The following is an 18,098-nucleotide window of genomic DNA, read 5'->3' as shown; positions in this document are numbered from 1 at the left end:
CTGACAGAGTGAGAATTGTATTTTTTTAATAGAAAACATGGAGGGTTGTCAAAATGATAGAAAATCAGATTCTAATTGAGACTAATTTGAGCAAGTATCGATCCTAAAAAAACGATACACAATGTGACCTTTTCTTGACAGTTTTAGGATGCGTTTGAGCTTTGCCAGAACTACAAACTCACATAGAAAGTATTATGATTATTTAAAATTATTTTGTGTTTAAAAATGTCAGTATCGTCTAAAACCTTGCTATAAAAAATATTTATTGGAGTAATGAAATCGGTATAAAAAATCAAGTCCATTCCTAAGTATTGAAATAGAGTTTGAATGTTTAATATTGTGACACAGACTTAGTGAATGTCTGGAACTCACAGGGTTTTTCCATTGACCTGTTGTTATATTCAACTGAGTCAGACACAGACTGACATGGACCAAGCAGAGGACCACTACATTGAGTGGGTAACGACACCAACTGAAGTGACTCAATCACAGACTGAAAGGGAAGAAACAAGTTTCTAACCCAGACAGTGACGCAAAGACTGACACACAGACTCCACTTACAGGTAGAATTAGAAAGAAACCTTGAAAGGAAAGTAAGAAAGTACTTGGATGACTATGAATGTACAGTGCAGAGCAGTGAGTTAACTATCGACTACTGTTACAGAGCTACAGTTGGGCTGCCACAAACCTTTAAAGAGGCTCTGGCATCACCAATGGCTGACAACTGGAAAAAGGCAATGAGAGATGAAATGGAGACATTTAAAGAAAATGACACCTTCTCACTTGTACCGTTACCAGAGGGTAGACAGACAGTGGGGGGAAGGTGGGTTTATGCTCTCAAAGAAGATGACCGGGGAAATGAAACATACAAGGCCAGGTATGTGGCAGAAGGATACAGTCTGAGACATTCTCACCGACTGCTAATTTGACTTCCCTACGTGTACTGATGCAGCTGGCAGCACAGCATGATTTGAAATTACATCAAATGGACGTTAAAGCAGCTTACTTGCATGCACCTATTGACTGCGAAATATACATGGAACAACCAGAAGGTTTTCAGGCTAAACCAAAAAATGGTGCACAACTGGTGTGTAAATTGCATAAATCAATCTATGGGCTTAAACAGAAATTGGAACATTATGCTTCACAATTTCTTGCTGGAGAAGAACTTTGTGCAAAGTCAGGCAGACCACTGTTTTTACACAAAACTGTCTGAAAATGAAAAGGTAATTCTGTTAGTATGGGTTGATGATATAGTTGTGGCTACAACCAATGAAACGTGTTTAAAGGAGGTCAAAGAGGAACTGAAAAGTACATTTAAAATGAAAGACCTCGGACAACTTACTCATTTCTTAGGGATTGATTTCACACAAAAAGAGGGTTCTATCACAATGAACCAGACCAGATACGTTGCCAAAATTTTGGAAAGATTTGAAATGTCTGATTGCAAATCCAGAGCAACTCCTAGTGAAATAAAGTGTGATTTGACTCCAGACGGGGATCAAACTGATCAAAGAAAATACAGGAGTATGTTGGGCAGCCTCATCTATATCATGACTTGTACTAGGCCTGATGTGAGTTGGATAGTCAGCAGATTGTCACAATATCTGTCTGATCCCAGAGAGAAACACATGACAGCTTTAAAGCATGTGTACAGGTACCTACAAGGGACAAAGGACAATAAGTTGTGTTACCACAAATGTGACACTAAACTTCAACTAATAGAATATTCTGATGCAGACTGGGCCAACGACCCAGAGGACAGAAAGAGCATTACAGGCTACTGCTACAGTCTAAGCCAGAACGGTGCGATTATTTTGTGGAAAACAAAGAAACAGCAAACTGTTGCACTATCAACGTGTGAAGCAGAATATGTGGCGTTAGCCGCTACTATTCAAGAAGCACTTTACCTCACACAACTTTTGAGGGACATGGACCCTAACTTTGAACCAACAACAGAGGTTTTCGAGGACAACCAAGGGACTATACGTCTTGCGAGGAACCCTGTAAACCGCATAAACATGTAGACATTAAATACCACTTTATCAGGTCTAATGTGTTGCAGGGTAAAATACTCCTTGTGTATTGTCCTATTGAGAACATGGTCGCAGATGTGTTCACAAAATTTGCCACAAGGGCCAAAATTGAAGAGTTTTGTGATTATATGTTTGGTAACTGGTGCTTATTGAAATGTGAGTGGCCCCATCAAGTGGGGGTGTTAGAGAGCGATGTGTTCCACTACATGTTAGCACTATATTGTTCGGCGTAGGGATATGCTCTGTTCAATTAATAAAGGCGGAACCTCCTGTTCACTTCTCTCACGGCACCGGAGCAGTGAACAGTGCATTATATACCTGGTGTACTAAGACTGAGTATTCTGCAAAGATGTCACAGTCAGACTGCACGGGAGAGAGTGCACAAGCTGAGCCAAACGCTGCAATGAACCCAACACCCTCCCTCAGTGAGTCTCCCTCCCTCAGTGAGTCTCCCTCCCTCAGTGAGTCTCAGTGAGTCTCCCTCCCTCAGTGAGTCTCAGTGAGTCTCCCTCCCTCAGTGAGTCTCCCTCCCTCAGTGCGTCTCCCTCCCTCAGTGAGTCTCAGTGAGTCTCCCTCCCTCAGTGCGTCTCGAGTCTCCCTCCCTCAGTGAGTCTCCCTCCCTCAGTGCGTCTCCCTCCCTCAGTGAGTCTCAGTGAGTCTCCCTCCCTCAGTGCGTCTCGAGTCTCCCTCCCTCAGTGCGTCTCCCTCCCTCAGTGAGTCTCCCTCCCTCAGTGCGTCTCGAGTCTCCCTCCCTCAGTGCGTCTCCCTCCCTCAGTGCTTCTCCCTCCCTCAGTGAGTCTCAGTGAGTCTCCCTCCCTCAGTGCGTCTCGAGTCTCCCTCCCTCAGTGAGTCTCCCTCCCTCAGTGAGTCTCCCTCCCTCAGTGCGTCTCCCTCCCTCAGTGAGTCTCCCTCCCTCAGTGCGTCTCGAGTCTCCCTCCCTCAGTGCGTCTCCCTCCCTCAGTGAGTCTCCCTCCCTCAGTGAGTCTCCCTCCCTCAGTGCGTCTCGAGTCTCCCTCCCTCAGTGCGTCTCCCTCCCTCAGTGAGTCTCCCTCCCTCAGTGCGTCTCGAGTCTCCCTCCCTCAGTGCGTCTCCCTCCCTCAGTGCTTCTCCCTCCCTCAGTGAGTCTCAGTGAGTCTCCCTCCCTCAGTGCGTCTCGAGTCTCCCTCCCTCAGTGAGTCTCCCTCCCTCAGTGCGTCTCCCTCCCTCAGTGCGTCTCAGTGCGTCTCCCTCCCTCAGTGCGTCTCCCTCCCTCAGTGCGTCTACCTCCCTCAGTGAGTCTCCCTCCCTCAGTGCGTCTACCTCCCTCAGTGAGTCTCCCTCCCTCAGTGCGTCTCAGTGAGTCTCCCTCCCTCAGTGAGTCTCCCTCCCTCAGTGAGTCTCCCTCCCTCAGTGCGTCTCAGTGCGTCTCCCTCCCTCAGTGAGTCTCCCTCCCTCAGTGCGTCTCAGTGCATCTCCCTCCCTCAGTGAGTCTCCCTCCCTCAGTGCGTCTCCCTCCCTCAGTGAGTCTCAGTGCGTCTACCTGTCTCAGTGCGTCTCCCTCCCTCAGTGAGTCTCCCTCCCTCAGTGAGTCTCCCTCCCTCAGTGCGTCTACCTGTCACTGAGGGAGGGAGACGCACTGAGAGTCTCCCTCCCTCAGTGCGTCTCCCTCCTTCATTGCGTCTACCTCCCTCAGTGAGTCTCAGTGCGTCTACCTGTCTCAGTGCGTCTCCCTCCCTCAGTGAGTCTCCCTCCCTCAGTGCGTCTCCCTCCTTCATTGCGTCTACCTCCGCACCTGGAATGTTCTCACCCATTTCCTTCACATGGCATCTGAGGAGTGTTAGTGACATTTAAAATCATATTCTTAAATGTTAATGTGAATATTAATCCATGATTATCTTTGATTGGTTGCCTGATTTGTTCATGTTCAAAGCCTTTACTGTTGCGTCCTACAGAGGTTAAGAGCGTCGCAACGTTACTACAACTGCAGTCGTGGGATCGAATCCAGCCCAAGATAGATTTGCAGAATGTCTCACCCACTCTCATTTCATACTACAACAGTCATGTCAAAACCCTCAAAACAAAACAGAAGTCATAAAACAGTAATTATGAGGATTTATTAAACAGCACAAATGTATTTATATTTCAACATGTACACAAACTCATAAATATCCCTCAAATCAAAGTTTGAAACCTTCTCGTTTCTTAAACTGTTCAGATAATCGAAAGGAAGCCTGATTATAAAGCCACAGTCAATTATAAATCTACAGTATTAAGACACAATATCAGACTGAAGTAAAGTAGCACATGTATTCATTGTTAATATAAAAGAAATCCTACCAAGAGTGTGCGTATTTACACCAGGCTTAAAAACACCTTCGCTCCAGAATGAGTCGGGTTTGAAAGAAACAAGTCATCACTTTATTTTATCCAAAGTGTGCAACATGCTTATAAAAAAGAATGAGTTATGAAATGCTGTTATTTGCAATAAACTTTCTTTCCAAACAGAGTAGGTTAATTCATGATGGATGATAAAAATGATGCCACGTATGCAACAAGTATCTCTATGTTGAGCAATAGATTTAAAATGGTACAGACGCTTCCATGCTCTAAAAATTAGAACAAAATATCTCTTTGCATTTAAGGCCTCAAAATAGTTTCTCTGCCCAACTAAAAGTCATTAATTAATTTCAAACTTAAAAGCACAACAAGCAAATGTTGACCAAAATGGACCAAAAGGGTCAATGAAACAATAAATACATGATTATTCTAATACTCAAGGGGAACATTAAGGCAAAGCAGTGGCATGTTCTTGGTTTCATTTCCTCATCAACGTAAAAAGAAAACAAAATACACTGTTGGATAAAGCCATTACATGAAAAATGAATAGTACAAATACCTTCCAATAAATGGGTACAGTCTGCATAAGTGGCACAAGAGCCATCCACCGGCCCTGAACCTCACAGCCAGTCACAGACACTCGGAGACAACAACAACAAAAAAATCAAGTACAGCCAGCGCAATGCTCCAGATCGCCTCAACAGTGTGGGGGCTGGGCTCCCGTGGGGGCTCCCGTGGGGGCTCCCGTGGGGGCTCCCGTGGGGGCTCCCGTGGGGGCTCCCGTGGGGCAGGGGGTCACAGCAGAGAATGAAATCCAAGAGTACGCTGTTAAACGGAGGGAGCGGGTGAAGGTGAAGACTGCTCCAGGGCCTTCAGTGGATGTAGGCCCTGTACACTGCAGAGATGTCATTGTCCGACTGGTCCAGCGCCTTAGCCCGCTTGTAAACCTGCACACACACAAGTGCCCTTTACTCACACACACACAAGTGCCCTTTACTCACACACACAAGTGCTCTTTACTCACACACACAAGTGCCCTTTACTCACACACACACAAGTGCCCTTTACTCACACACACAAGTGCTCTTTACTCACACACACAAGTGCTCTTTACTCACACACACACAAGTGCCCTTTACTCACACACACACAAGTGCCCTTTACTCACACACACACAAGTGCCCTTTACTCACACACACACAAGTGCTCTTTACTCACACACACACAAGTGCTCTTTACTCACACACACACAAGTGCCCTTTACTCACACACACAAGTGCTCTTTACTCACACACACAAGTGCTCTTTACTCACACACACACAAGTGCCCTTTACTCACACACACAAGTGCCCTTTACTCACACACACAAGTGCTCTTTACTCACACACACAAGTGCTCTTTACTCACACACACAAGTGCCCTTTACTCACACACACAAGTGCCCTTTACTCACACACACAAGTGCTCTTTACTCACACACACAAGTGCCCTTTACTCACACACACAAGTGCTCTTTACTCACACACACAAGTGCCCTTTACTCACACACACACAAGTGCCCTTTACTCACACACACAAGTGCCCTTTACTCACACACACAAGTGCTCTTTACTCACACACACAAGTGCTCTTTACTCACACACACAAGTGCTCTTTACTCACACACACACAAGTGCCCTTTACTCACACACACAAGTGCTCTTTACTCACACACACAAGTGCCCTTTACTCACACACACAAGTGCTCTTTACTCACACACACAAGTGCCCTTTACTCACACACACACAAGTGCCCTTTACTCACACACACAAGTGCCCTTTACTCACACACACAAGTGCTCTTTACTCACACACACAAGTGCTCTTTACTCACACACACACAAGTGCCCTTTACTCACACACACAAGTGCCCTTTACTCACACACACACAAGTGCCCTTTACTCACACACACAAGTGCCCTTTACTCACACACACAAGTGCCCTTTACTCACACACACAAGTGCCCTTTACTCACACACACAAGTGCTCTTTACTCACACACACAAGTGCTCTTTACTCACACACACACAAGTGCTCTTTACTCACACACACACACAAGTGCCCTTTACTCACACACACAAGTGCCCTTTACTCACACACACAAGTGCTCTTTACTCACACACACAAGTGCTCTTTACTCACAAACACAAGTGCCCTTTACTCACACACACAAGTGCTCTTTACTCACACACACAAGTGCTCTTTACTCACACACACAAGTGCCCTTTACTCACACACAAGACACACAATAATGACAGGGGAAAACAAACTTCTCCTGAGGCCAACCTAAACTTAACTATGCAATCTGCGGTGAGGGTGTAAAAATTTGCGAAGTTACAAAGTGTTACCTACAAGCAGCCAAGACACATGATGGTTTTTCTTTGATTGTAAATAAGATTTCGCTGTGTGATGAAATGATAATTAACATATTTAACTTCATCCTTTGTTTCGATGACTTGAGAGGTTCTTTTCTCCATATGATTCCTGTGTTTGTCTAAGGACACGGGATGCTGAGTCCCTATGAACATTGTTAAATCTGTTTTTCACCGTCGCCCCTCGATTTTGGCCATGGCATGAATAAATTGAATTGCAGTGTAACACTATCACACAGACATGTCATTTTCAATACATTATGTAATGGAAACTTACCTCGTTTGCAGCTGCTGCCATTGGTGTGGGGTGGTTTGCATTGTCACCCATGGAGATGGCTAGCCTCAGGTCCTTCTGAATATGTTTCAAATAATAGTCCGGTTTAAAATTACCCTGTAAAATATCTGGACACCAAAAACAATGATCAGTTTAATGTGAAAAACAAAGACATGAGCACACTGAAGGAATGAAGAATCTTACTTTGACATTTCTGGTCCACAAATGTGCTGGCCATCTGGCCTTGACAGAGTATGTCGAGGAAGGTCTGCTGGGACTGTCCTGTGGCCTGGGCCAGGGTTAGACCCTCTGCGATGGTGGCCATAAAGCTCCCCTGCACCATGTTGAGAATCAGCATCATGCGGGCTGCGTTTCCTGCTTCGCCTGAACAAGGAACAGAGGATATCAAAGACTGCCCAGGTCTGTCAAGTGTGTGCCACCAGTGGGTTCTCCATGTGCTCACTCTGGCTTGATGGACGTCTGGGAGACGGATTCACCACCACTTATTATGGCACCAGTGTTTCCTCTAGCATTGAGTAGGCAGGACGGCCCGCCCAGCCCAAGAGATATAAATCTGAACTTTTGATAACCTTTAGGAAATGGTGCAGAACCTACTCATATGCAACACTGGAATTACCCCACCGTGGGACAAAAACAGGTTATTTTGCCTGCCACAGCAGACAGAAACCAGTTTAATGACAGATGTGTAATTCAGGGTTCCAAATCAGGCAAAGACAGTGGCAATGACAGACCCTTACACTCCATGCAGCACTTGCAGAATCGCTGCCAAGTTTTGGTGACTTTCTGTAGCAGAATGACAGCGCCACACTCAGGCCTGGGATATGCATTACAGTGGTTTCTCTGTGGGGATATTCCCTGAATGTTGAATCCGGTGGATCGCACATACCTAGAAAGAAGGAGGTCTTGCCCATGGCCATGAAGCAGCTGCTGCAGTCTTCATACACTGTGCGGTCCCCTGCTGCCACAATCACCAGCATGCCATCGTTGGAGAGCTGCTGACTTCCTGCCACAGGTGCCTCCAGGAAGCGCCCTCCTCGCGATGTTATCGCCTGCACACAGTTGTATGTACTCAGCTTAAGGGGCAGAAACCAGAGACCAGGCAGAGACGGGGCAGAACATGATTGGAGCTGGTCTAGTCCAAAGCACCATCAGAAACAGCCCACATCCCATGAAACGTCAAAGACTCCACAACCCAAAAGCTTCAAATCCCAAACATAAAGAAAGACAAAGTAGCTCAAATCTGTGTGTATTTATGAACATATGAAAATATAGGAAAAAGTCCATCCATAATAATTACTTATTCAATTTCTTTCCAGAACAAAAGTTTGAAAGGAGCTCAAAGGGACATAACGATCAGACGATTGGGTATTTTTCACATCCCACAGTTGGCAAACTTCTGTGAAGGACACATTTATGTCCCTCAAAAAGAAGAAGACTCTAGGCACATTGCCACTGGGCAGTTGCATCAGCTTCTGTGTTAGAGCAGCGTTGTACCTGAGAGAGCTCTGTGATAGTTTCAGGATCCACTGTGGACATCTCCACGTAGCATTTTCCTGGTCTGATCCCCTGAAGAACTCCACTGGGACCCAGCACCAACTGAGAAAAGACAGACATGTGATCAGATTCACAGGATTTATGCAAGATTCAGTTGTGCAAGAAGATGAGCAGAGGTGAAGAGGTGTGCAGGAGAGGAAGAAGAGCAGAAGAAGAGCAGAGGAGGGGAAGAGGTGTGCAGGAGAGGAAGAAGAGCAGAGGAGGGGAAGAGGTGTGCAGGAGAGGAAGAAGAGCAGAAGAAGAGCAGAGGAGGGGAAGAGGTGTGCAGGAGAAGAAGAGCAGAAGAAGAGCAGAGGAGGGGAAGAGGTGTGCAGGAGAGGAAGAAGAGCAGAGGAGGGGAAGAGGTGTGCAGGAGAGGAAGAAGAGCAGAAGAAGAGCAGAGGAGGGGAAGAGGTGTGCAGGAGAAGAAGAGCAGAAGAAGAGCAGAGGAGGGGAAGAGGTGTGCAGGAGAGGAAGAAGAGCAGAGGAGGGGAAGAGGTGTGCAGGAGAGGAAGAAGAGCAGAAGAAGAGCAGAGGAGGGGAAGAGGTGTGCAGGAGAAGAAGAGCAGAAGAAGAGCAGAGGAGGGGAAGAGGTGTGCAGGAGAGGAAGAAGAGCAGAAGAAGAGCAGAGGAGGGGAAGAGGTGTGCAGGAGAAGAAGAAGAGCAGAAGAAGAGCAGAGGAGGGGAAGAGGTGTGCAGGAGAGGAAGAAGAGCAGAGGAGGGGAAGAGGTGTGCAGGAGAGGAAGAAGAGCAGAAGAAGCCAGAAGAAGCAACGTTGAGTCCCAAAATGTGTGAGCACTTACATCCAGGGCTGCCTTGGGGTCCGAGACACAGGAGAAAGTGATGTCACACATGGAGACCACCTCGGCAGGAGTCCTTCCTAACCGGGCCCCCTCCTGGATGAACAGGTCACACTGGAAACACACATTCATTTAGATAACATCCAGGATGGTTTTAGAAAGATAATCTTTGGCTTGAGATAGAGGTACCTTTTCTGCTGTACGGTTCCAAACGGTGACCACATGACCCATTTTGAGAAGGTTTGAGACGATCCCACTTCCCATCAGCCCCAGACCAAGGAAGCCTATCCTGGTCCATACAAAAGAATGTAAATTAAAAGGCATTTATGCATTTGTGTTGTTATTGGCCTTTTTTAGCATCATAAGGCGCTGGTACAGCTGGCAGCCCGGTGAAAACGCTCTCTCTTCTTTCTCACACTTATTGTGCTTTATCTCCTATATTTTGTAAATATAGTTAGGATATTTTTCCTATTTTACTGCACGATAGGGACACGCGCTGGAATAGTTTTTTAATTCAGCTGTTTTTGACTTTTTTCGGCTGGATTTGAGCGTTTTTCGTTGCGTTCGTTGTGTTGTTGTGACGTGAGCTAGCTCCGAGCGAGCCCACCAGCCCCTCCCCGCGCCCTCCGGCCGCCTCTAAAGTTTGGCGTGTCGTTGGTACACGTTTATATACACGTTTATATGAAAGAGGAACTTAACGAACGATCGGGACACGCACTGGAATCGCTTTAAATTAACTTGTTTTGACTTTATTCGGCTGGATTGAGTGTTTTCGTCGTGTCGTTGCGATGTGTCTTGGCTCTGAGTCCCCCGGCTCCGGCCCCGCCCCCCGGCTCCGGCCCCGCACCGCGTTTCCACAAAGGAGGAACTGATGAAACTGCGGAGAACAGTCGTCTTACCCGGAGATCGTCACGTTATCCCGTCGCAATACTGACCTAACCTAATACTGATGTGCAGTTCTGTCGTATGTGCAATTGCTGTTGGAATTCATGTGCAATTACTGTGAAATTCATGTGCAATCTATGTGCTGTCGTGACACATATTCATGTGCAATTACTGTCGGGATCACATGCAATGGTATTTATTTATTTGTCTATGGGAGTTTTTATTTATTTATAGGAGATCTTCTACTGAAAGTGTTTTTCAGACTTCCTATAAGTGATCTGTTCTTCTGTATCTACCTCTGTATCTACCTGCGTTGCACCAATGAAATTTCCCCATGTGGGACAATAAAGGAATATCTTATCTTATCTTGAACACGCTTGAGTAGCTCCGCTTTGGTGGATTTCATTCATACGCTCCATGTGAGCTTTGAGGATTCAAATCTGGCTTTCAACAGTTAGCTGCAATGTCCATCCCCAGTCTCAGCCCCTTTTCACGCTGTCCAATAAAACTATGGGCCAAAATATTATTGTAAAAAAAAAAACTAGAGGTGCTCTGGTCGATCGGCCGCCGATCTCAGCTAAAATCACTTGATGTGGTCTGTCAAACCGGCTGTTCAGTGGTGTCGTTTAAGCTCGATGCAATCTCTCATCTCCGTAGATTTCCGTCTCTTCTGAGCTCGAACTGTCTTTCTCCGACTTGACGCCACGGGGAAATGACTCAGATTTGGTGCCAAAAAATAATCCATTAAGCCTTTAAATGTAAAGTGAACAGCTGTCATGTCTTATTTTTTGAAGAAAATGTGCTTTTTGAAGCTGTACATTACCAAATGGCTGCGTATGGAAAGTGAAAGTACAAAGCACTTCATGGTTTTGTCAAATCATGTTTGAAAGTGGCATAACACATAAGATGCCGTTGCCGTTCTCTTTTCCGCACGTTTTTCTTCCTTTTTCGTGCGGTACATCGTGGTCAGCTCTGCGGTCGTGCGGTACATCGTGGTCAGCTCTGTGGTCGTGCGGTACATCGTGGTCAGCTCTGTGGTCGTGCGGTACATCGTGGTCAGCTCTGTGGTCGTGCGGTACATCGTGGTCAGCTCTGTGGTCGTGCGGTACATCGTGGTCAGCTCTGTGGTCGTGCGGTACATCGTGGTCAGCTCTGTGGTTGTGTGGTACCTCGTGGTCAGCTCTGTGGTCGTGTGGTACCTCGTGGTCAGCTCTGTGGTCGTGCGGTACATCGTGGTAAGCTCTGTGGTCGTGCGGTACATCGTGGTCAGCTCTGTGGTCGTGCGGTACATCGTGGTCAGCTCTGTGGTCGTGCGGTACATCGTGGTCAGCTCTGTGGTTGTGTGGTACCTCGTGGTCAGCTCTGTGGTCGTGCGGTACATCGTGGTAAGCTCTGTGGTCGTGCGGTACATCGTGGTAAGCTCTGTGGTCGTGTGGTACATCGTGGTCAGCTCTGGTTGTGTGGTACCTTGTGGTAAGCTCTGTGGTTGTGTGGTACCTTTTGTCCGTGGGAGTGATGCTTCCATTGATGGCCGTGCTGTCAGCTGGCTGAATGGAGGTGGAGCCTGTATCCTAAGAAACAAGTCACAATGTGTTTATTTGGAAAGATTCACGTTAAAAACAGACACAAAATCTACCAGTTTCTGAATAAAAGCCGTTGTGTGGAATGTTGTCCCGGTCAGCTTGATGAAATGTGGCATTTTGCGAAGACCAATTTTGCGCTGACAATTCAAATATGTTCAAAAGCTAAAAATTGCGAAAGTTTCCAAAAATAAGAGGTAACTAATGAGCACATGAAACTTTTTCATGTACAATGTTTCTGAAAATGTAAAAGCTAAGCTTTAAACATTTAACAAAAAGCTTGCGTTTTAAATGTTGGTGACAAAAAACTCATGTCACCCTCAGGGAGTAGACGTTGTAAAAGCAGCACTAAATCAGACCACTGCACACTGTCTGCATCTAATAAAGCATTTTATCATTCATCAACTCGCAAATAAGAGAATTTGAACGTGAACATTAATGATGTCTGATCAGCCAATCCCTCCAACATTCTGTTGAATAGAAGAGTGTGGAATGCAGACACACAACTCTGTCCAATCGCTCAAATGCAAAAGAATCTCCTCCGACTATCCTCATTCACAACTAATATATACCTTCTTTTTCTTCAGATTGGCAGTTTAGTGCTTCGCCCGATTCTCAATCCTATTACGCCCCCCTTTTTTTTTTAAATCATAAAATTCACTCAAGTGTTCTCACTGGGCTGAGGTTGAAGGAGGGCGGTGGGACAAACCGTGTGCCGTAGGAGAAAGGTACTTGCATTTTTTTTAAAGTACTAGGGCGCTCGCAGTGGGCAGCTCGAGCGAAAAGTACTGCGGCACTTGGGAGCGTCCTGGTGCTTTTTGATGGCGCCACAGGCGCTCGCACGGTGATCTTAATACCTGGCGGCATCTTTTGGGCATGGCGGCCCATTTTTGATTACAAAATTCTCTAAAACACCTGTCAATCATTGTCTATGTGAAGTCCGGGAGACAGGATATGGTTACAGACTAAAAAACAATAGCTATGAATTATTTAGAGATTTAAACACCCACTTAGTCTTTTCGCAGTTTGAAAATCAAGTGCCCCAGCTTTAAACTCTGAATGTTAGAATTTTTCCAAAAATGAATGTGAAATTGACTCCAGGAGCCTCAGTGGGGCCCGTGCATCCATGAACACTCACCTCTTCCACAATCTTCAGTCTTTTACTGATGGGTTCCATTGATGAGGCCGGCTGTGGACAGAAAACACATTTAAACTGCTGCAGGTTTAGAACTCGGCTTAATCTGACATGACGCTTGTCCAATTTGTTTCTTTATCATCTTTTTGCTTAAAACTGCAAAATTCTAGTACTAAGACTAAAGTAAATGAGTGAAAAAGCCCTGTACCTTGTCAGACTGGCTGAGAAGGAAGTGATGGAAGTGTGGGTCATCTTTCACCGGCTGCAACACAATTCAGAGTAAGACGCACACAAGGAGGAACCAACAATTCAAAGATTAATGCACAGCACACAAAATCCTATGCAGTGAAGTCAAACAAAGTGGGCAAGAAAGGTAAGACGTGTGTGCACATTTCCACTGAGCCATATGGATCATTTGTTAAAACGGTTTGAAGTGTGCAGCAGGTGCAATGCCCCGCACAGGCACATTTTGCTGTTAAAGGTTGAATGGACGATTTTTTTTTGGCCGAAATCTGAGTCTTATTTCCTCGTGGCGTGGACTGCCAATTAGTCCTGCCACGTATCAATCATAAAACGCACCTAACGCTCACCTGCGGCTCGTCCCACGTTTCCGCGTGTCTAAGTGCATTGATCTATCATAATATAGTTCCCTCAGTGTACGGGGCAAAATGAAGACGGAGAAAGACAGTTCGAGCTGACGCAGAAGTGGACAGAAATCTACGGGAGACGAGAGATGCGATGCGCTCCGTTGCGCTAATAAACAAACGCACGTGTGTGTTGTATCAGTCCGCACGGGGGAGTGGCATGTGCACTTCCACCTGCGTTCTCAAATCGCTGAAAAATCGTCCATTGCGCCTTTAATAATCAATGATGCATGCGTACATTTTAGAATAACCGTTTGTGCGGTGTTCAGATTTGGCAGTTTTACACATTCCTAACAGTCAGTTGTGGAAACTACAAGTGGGAAATCCACCATATGGCTCAAGGAAACAAGCCTGGGAAGATCTACAGTTGCCTTGAACACAAACACATTTGTTTTAGTGAGAAAAGTCCCCTCTCCCCAGGCAGCTACATCCCAGAGGAGCTGTGAGAACAAAAGTCTCACACACACACACACACACACACACACACACACACACACACACACACACACACACACACACACACACACACACACACACACACACACACACACACACACACACACACACACACACACACACACACACACACACACACACACACACACACACACACACACACACACACACACACACACACACACACACACACACACACACACACACACACACACACACACACACACACACACACACACACACACACACACACACACACACACACACACACACACACACACACACACACACACACACACACACACACACACACACACACACACACACACACACACACACACACACACACACACACGTGAAGAGCGCAGGGGCAGGCTGGGACTGGGTCACCTACACTGCTGTCCCACTTGAATGCTGAGCCCGACGCAGTCCCCAGCCTCTCCAGAGCGGACGGCTCAGGGTCCGAGTCTGTTAAGTCCTTAGGAGGAGACAGAAAAATATTCACCTCTATGACTGGACACGCCCCTGTTGCAGCGAGCTGCTTACCTGGGAAAGCTAGAGGCACCACTAACAACTTAACATTTGAACCTGCATAAATTAGCCTTGGCATTTCCTGTAGTAAAACAGCAGTGCCATAGATGCCAGGGACACTATGATGGCACGGTTTACTTTAACAGTTTCATCTCAGATACTTTGTGGATCAATGTCACTTTTGCCTGCTTTTAAACTTTAAACTGTTAACGCGTTATGATACTATGAGCACTCACAGCTGTCGCCTCTCAAACACAGGACACTTGAAGTGTAGCACAGGATGTATGAGAGTCATTTGGATCTCACATGTGTCTGTGTGACATTAGTGAAGAAATGTGGCAAGAGGTTTTAGTACCGTTACATTATCACCATCAAAGGGCAAGATTTTTAAATCCCTCCAAGATGAATGAAATGTGTGCTTTTAAAAGTGCTAAGTGAACTTGTGAATGTTACGCCTATTGACTGGCTTACATTTTAATTCACATCCATATTTGGCAAATCTGTTATTAGTGACGAAGGAGGGCATAATCATCACTTCGGTATAGGTACTATAAAGTGCAGTCGGGCCTTGGTAAAGCAGATTAAAGCAAGGATCTGTCCGATCCCTCAGCTTCTCTTAGAGAGGGTGGCATGAAAACAGCTTGTGGAACACACCAGGCTGAGAATGACTCGTCCGGGACACTGCCTCCAAACGAACCGAGACTGGAATTCCTTCAAATCACTTCTATGTAAAAAAGAAACTGAACTACACATGAACCATTGACTTCACCCTGCTCCTTGTCATGACTCGTGCTTCATGTGCAGTCTTCTATGTCTTGTAAACCAACAATCAACTACCTGTAGACTAAATATAGAATAGTTAATACTTTGGGTTCAATACCTTTTCTGAAGGGTCCTTCAGTGCACTGAGATCTTCATCATCCTCATCCAAGATTTTCAGAGGTTTCTTTTTGCCTTTTGACTCAGTTTTTCCTTCTGAGTTCTTTTAAAAACAAACAATTTCAAATATGAGAAACATGTTCAAACTAAATATATCTGTTACTGATTTAATGTTAACCATTTAATGTTGATTATTGGTTAATTACATAAGCGTTGGAGATGATGTCTACAATGTTGCTCAAAAGCAATTTCAGTGAAAAAGGAGACTTAAACAGTGGTTTAAGGTTTCATTTGCCGGATGTTTACAGCAGTGTGCTGTAGAAAACAAGCCAATCAAATGCTAATGGATACGTCACAGTGGTGGGGGCTTAGCCAGCTCAGAGAAGTATAGAGAAGTCGAGCTGCTTAGACAAGCACAACAGATTGAAAATTACTTTTGAAATTAAGTCAAATGTCTTAAAAACAAACAAACACATAAACATTGTCCAGATGACTATCTCTAACTCTAACATGGTGGATCACTCCTGGTGAATGAGGGATTACAGACTGGCTGCAATAGATGACCGATTTGTGAATATTTACTGCACAACAGTAACCGGTAAATCAAATGCCTTACACTGAAAAACACATGCATACAATGGGAGCAAACAGTGACTAAAACAAAGGAGACCTGGTCTTTGCTTTTGGCCTTCTTTAAATAGTCTTCCACTGCGTCCACAGCCTGCTGAAACCGCTTTCCTTTATTGATCTTGATCATCTCCTCTTTGTGAGCGTGGTAAGGTTTGAGCTGCTCCACTTTTATCCAGGCACTAGACAAGTCACATAAGAGACACGATTTTTACTTTGAACAAATTGGAGCAGAGTGTTAAAATATTAAAAAACATTGGTTCATATGGTCAGATAGAGATAACATGGACGAACATGGTTAGTATGCAGACAAAATATCAGTTAAACACTGAGCACAAATGCTACATTGAACTGTAGGTATTGTAGCATCTGTGGTTGTCTGCTCTGGGTGTTAATGTGGTTTCTGTTTTTCATCGAGTCAGTGAAATGGAAATTAAATGTTTTATTCAATTCAATTTATGTTTGTAACGGCCAAAATCACAACAGCGGCTGTCTAGAACCCGCTGTATAAGCTCTTATTGGGTCTAATACGAGTCAAATACTGCCAATATTTGTATATTCATGTCAGTGTTCAGGATTTGTCATTAAAGTCATGTTTTTGTCCCTGTTTTTGGTGGGAAACAGTTTCATTGTAGACCAGTATGAACACAGTTTTTTCTAGTTAATCCTCTGGTAACATGCAAATCAGGTTCACAAGCATGTATATATTTCTCGCATATTTTCCCAAATGTATTTTTAGTGTTTTTTATTATATTTATTTATCTTGTTATGTCCTTGGGACAGACACTTATCCAGTCTTCTTCCCAGTGTCTGTCCACTGTATGTGAAAGCTCGAAAAACCCTTAAGAGTGCCCGAAGGTTAAAAAACTGTTTTATTCTTTTACTTACTGGTCTTCGGTTCCAAAGAACTTGACAAAGTGACATTTCTTGCCCCGGGGTTTTTTCAAATCCTTAGGAGGGCTTACAACCTAAAATGTGAAGCATAAAATAAAAGCAATTTAAGTAAGCAATAAAAGTTATCAATATCACAGCGTACAAACTGAATGATCATGTGACTTCACCTTCCCAGGCCATGGTGGATATCGACCCAACTTTCCCCTAAAATAAAACAGAAGTTACAGCTGGTTAATAGAATGTAACATAGGGTCAGAGTTTATATATATATATATAAAAATATAATATAATATAAATAAATATATAAAATTACACACATATATACATAAACAAAACAAACTAACTTGACACAAAGTTTACAAAACAGGAAGTGGCCTGCTCTGAACCGCCCTGAGCACGTTAGGTTGCTCCATTACTCGTATTTCGAAAACAAACGTATCCATAACTCGATGAAAAATATAAAAAATATTAATCGACAGCATTTATTATTTACACGAGATCACAAGGATTCAGATGTATAAACAGACCCGACCTGTTCCGCTTTGGGAGTCAAGGAGCCATTTCAGCTACAACGCTAGCAACTGCACGCAAACACACTGCACGCAAACACACTGCACGCAAACACACTGCACACAAACACACTGAACACAAACGCACACGGATAAAACGCCTTGATACGGTTTTATGAACTAAATCGAATCACCGGCTGATATAACAAGATTATACGAATCATAAAAAGTCACAGCTCTTCTGTTGCCCTCATGTAGCCACACACAGTTAGCTGCTAAAGCCCGTCTGTGGCTGAGTCAGCTCCTGGACGGTTTGTTTGGGTCACTGCCGCTACAACAGTGAACAACATCGGTCCAAACACTGACCAGCGCCGGCCCCAGAGGGACACAAACGCGTCCCAGTTCCTCCGGGCGTGTTAAGGCGCATTCACTGATTATCTTACCAGACAAGGTCCCCAATTCGCAGATGCACCGTCGCCATTTTACAACTTTAAATAAAACGTCGCAGTCGCAGCGAATGAACAACACACACACCCACCGCCCCACGTGAGCGCTGCCTTTCCGG

General features: G+C 45.0%; 1 protein-coding gene across 2 annotated transcripts; it reads right to left on the bottom strand.

Annotated features, from left to right (window-relative positions):
• Nucleotides 1-4,110: 4,110 nt before the first annotated feature.
• Nucleotides 4,111-18,098, bottom strand: glyr1 (glyoxylate reductase 1 homolog (Arabidopsis)). Of its 2 annotated transcripts, XM_072442366.1 has the most exons (16): nucleotides 17,977-18,098; nucleotides 17,192-17,228; nucleotides 17,019-17,098; nucleotides 16,174-16,312; nucleotides 15,505-15,606; nucleotides 14,488-14,571; nucleotides 13,202-13,255; nucleotides 12,997-13,047; nucleotides 11,776-11,849; nucleotides 9,583-9,682; nucleotides 9,397-9,507; nucleotides 8,555-8,656; nucleotides 7,947-8,109; nucleotides 7,244-7,423; nucleotides 7,043-7,167; nucleotides 4,111-5,299 (listed from the first exon to the last, which is right to left on the bottom strand). In XM_072442366.1, the coding sequence occupies exons 1-16, from the start codon at nucleotides 18,012-18,014 to the stop codon at nucleotides 5,225-5,227; spliced, it is 1,515 nt and encodes a 504-aa protein (XP_072298467.1). In that variant the 5' UTR covers nucleotides 18,015-18,098; the 3' UTR covers nucleotides 4,111-5,224. The 2 variants fall into 2 exon arrangements, with proteins under 2 accessions (XP_072298467.1, XP_072298468.1); XM_072442367.1 differs by lacking the exon at nucleotides 14,488-14,571.

The sequence above is a fragment of the Eucyclogobius newberryi genome, unplaced genomic scaffold, assembly GCF_026437365.1.
Source record: "Eucyclogobius newberryi isolate DKJ021-1_F unplaced genomic scaffold, fEucNew1.0.hap1 SCAF_13, whole genome shotgun sequence".
Classification (NCBI taxonomy): domain Eukaryota; kingdom Metazoa; phylum Chordata; class Actinopteri; order Gobiiformes; family Gobiidae; genus Eucyclogobius; species Eucyclogobius newberryi.
This window is presented reverse-complemented; position numbering and strand designations above follow the sequence as displayed.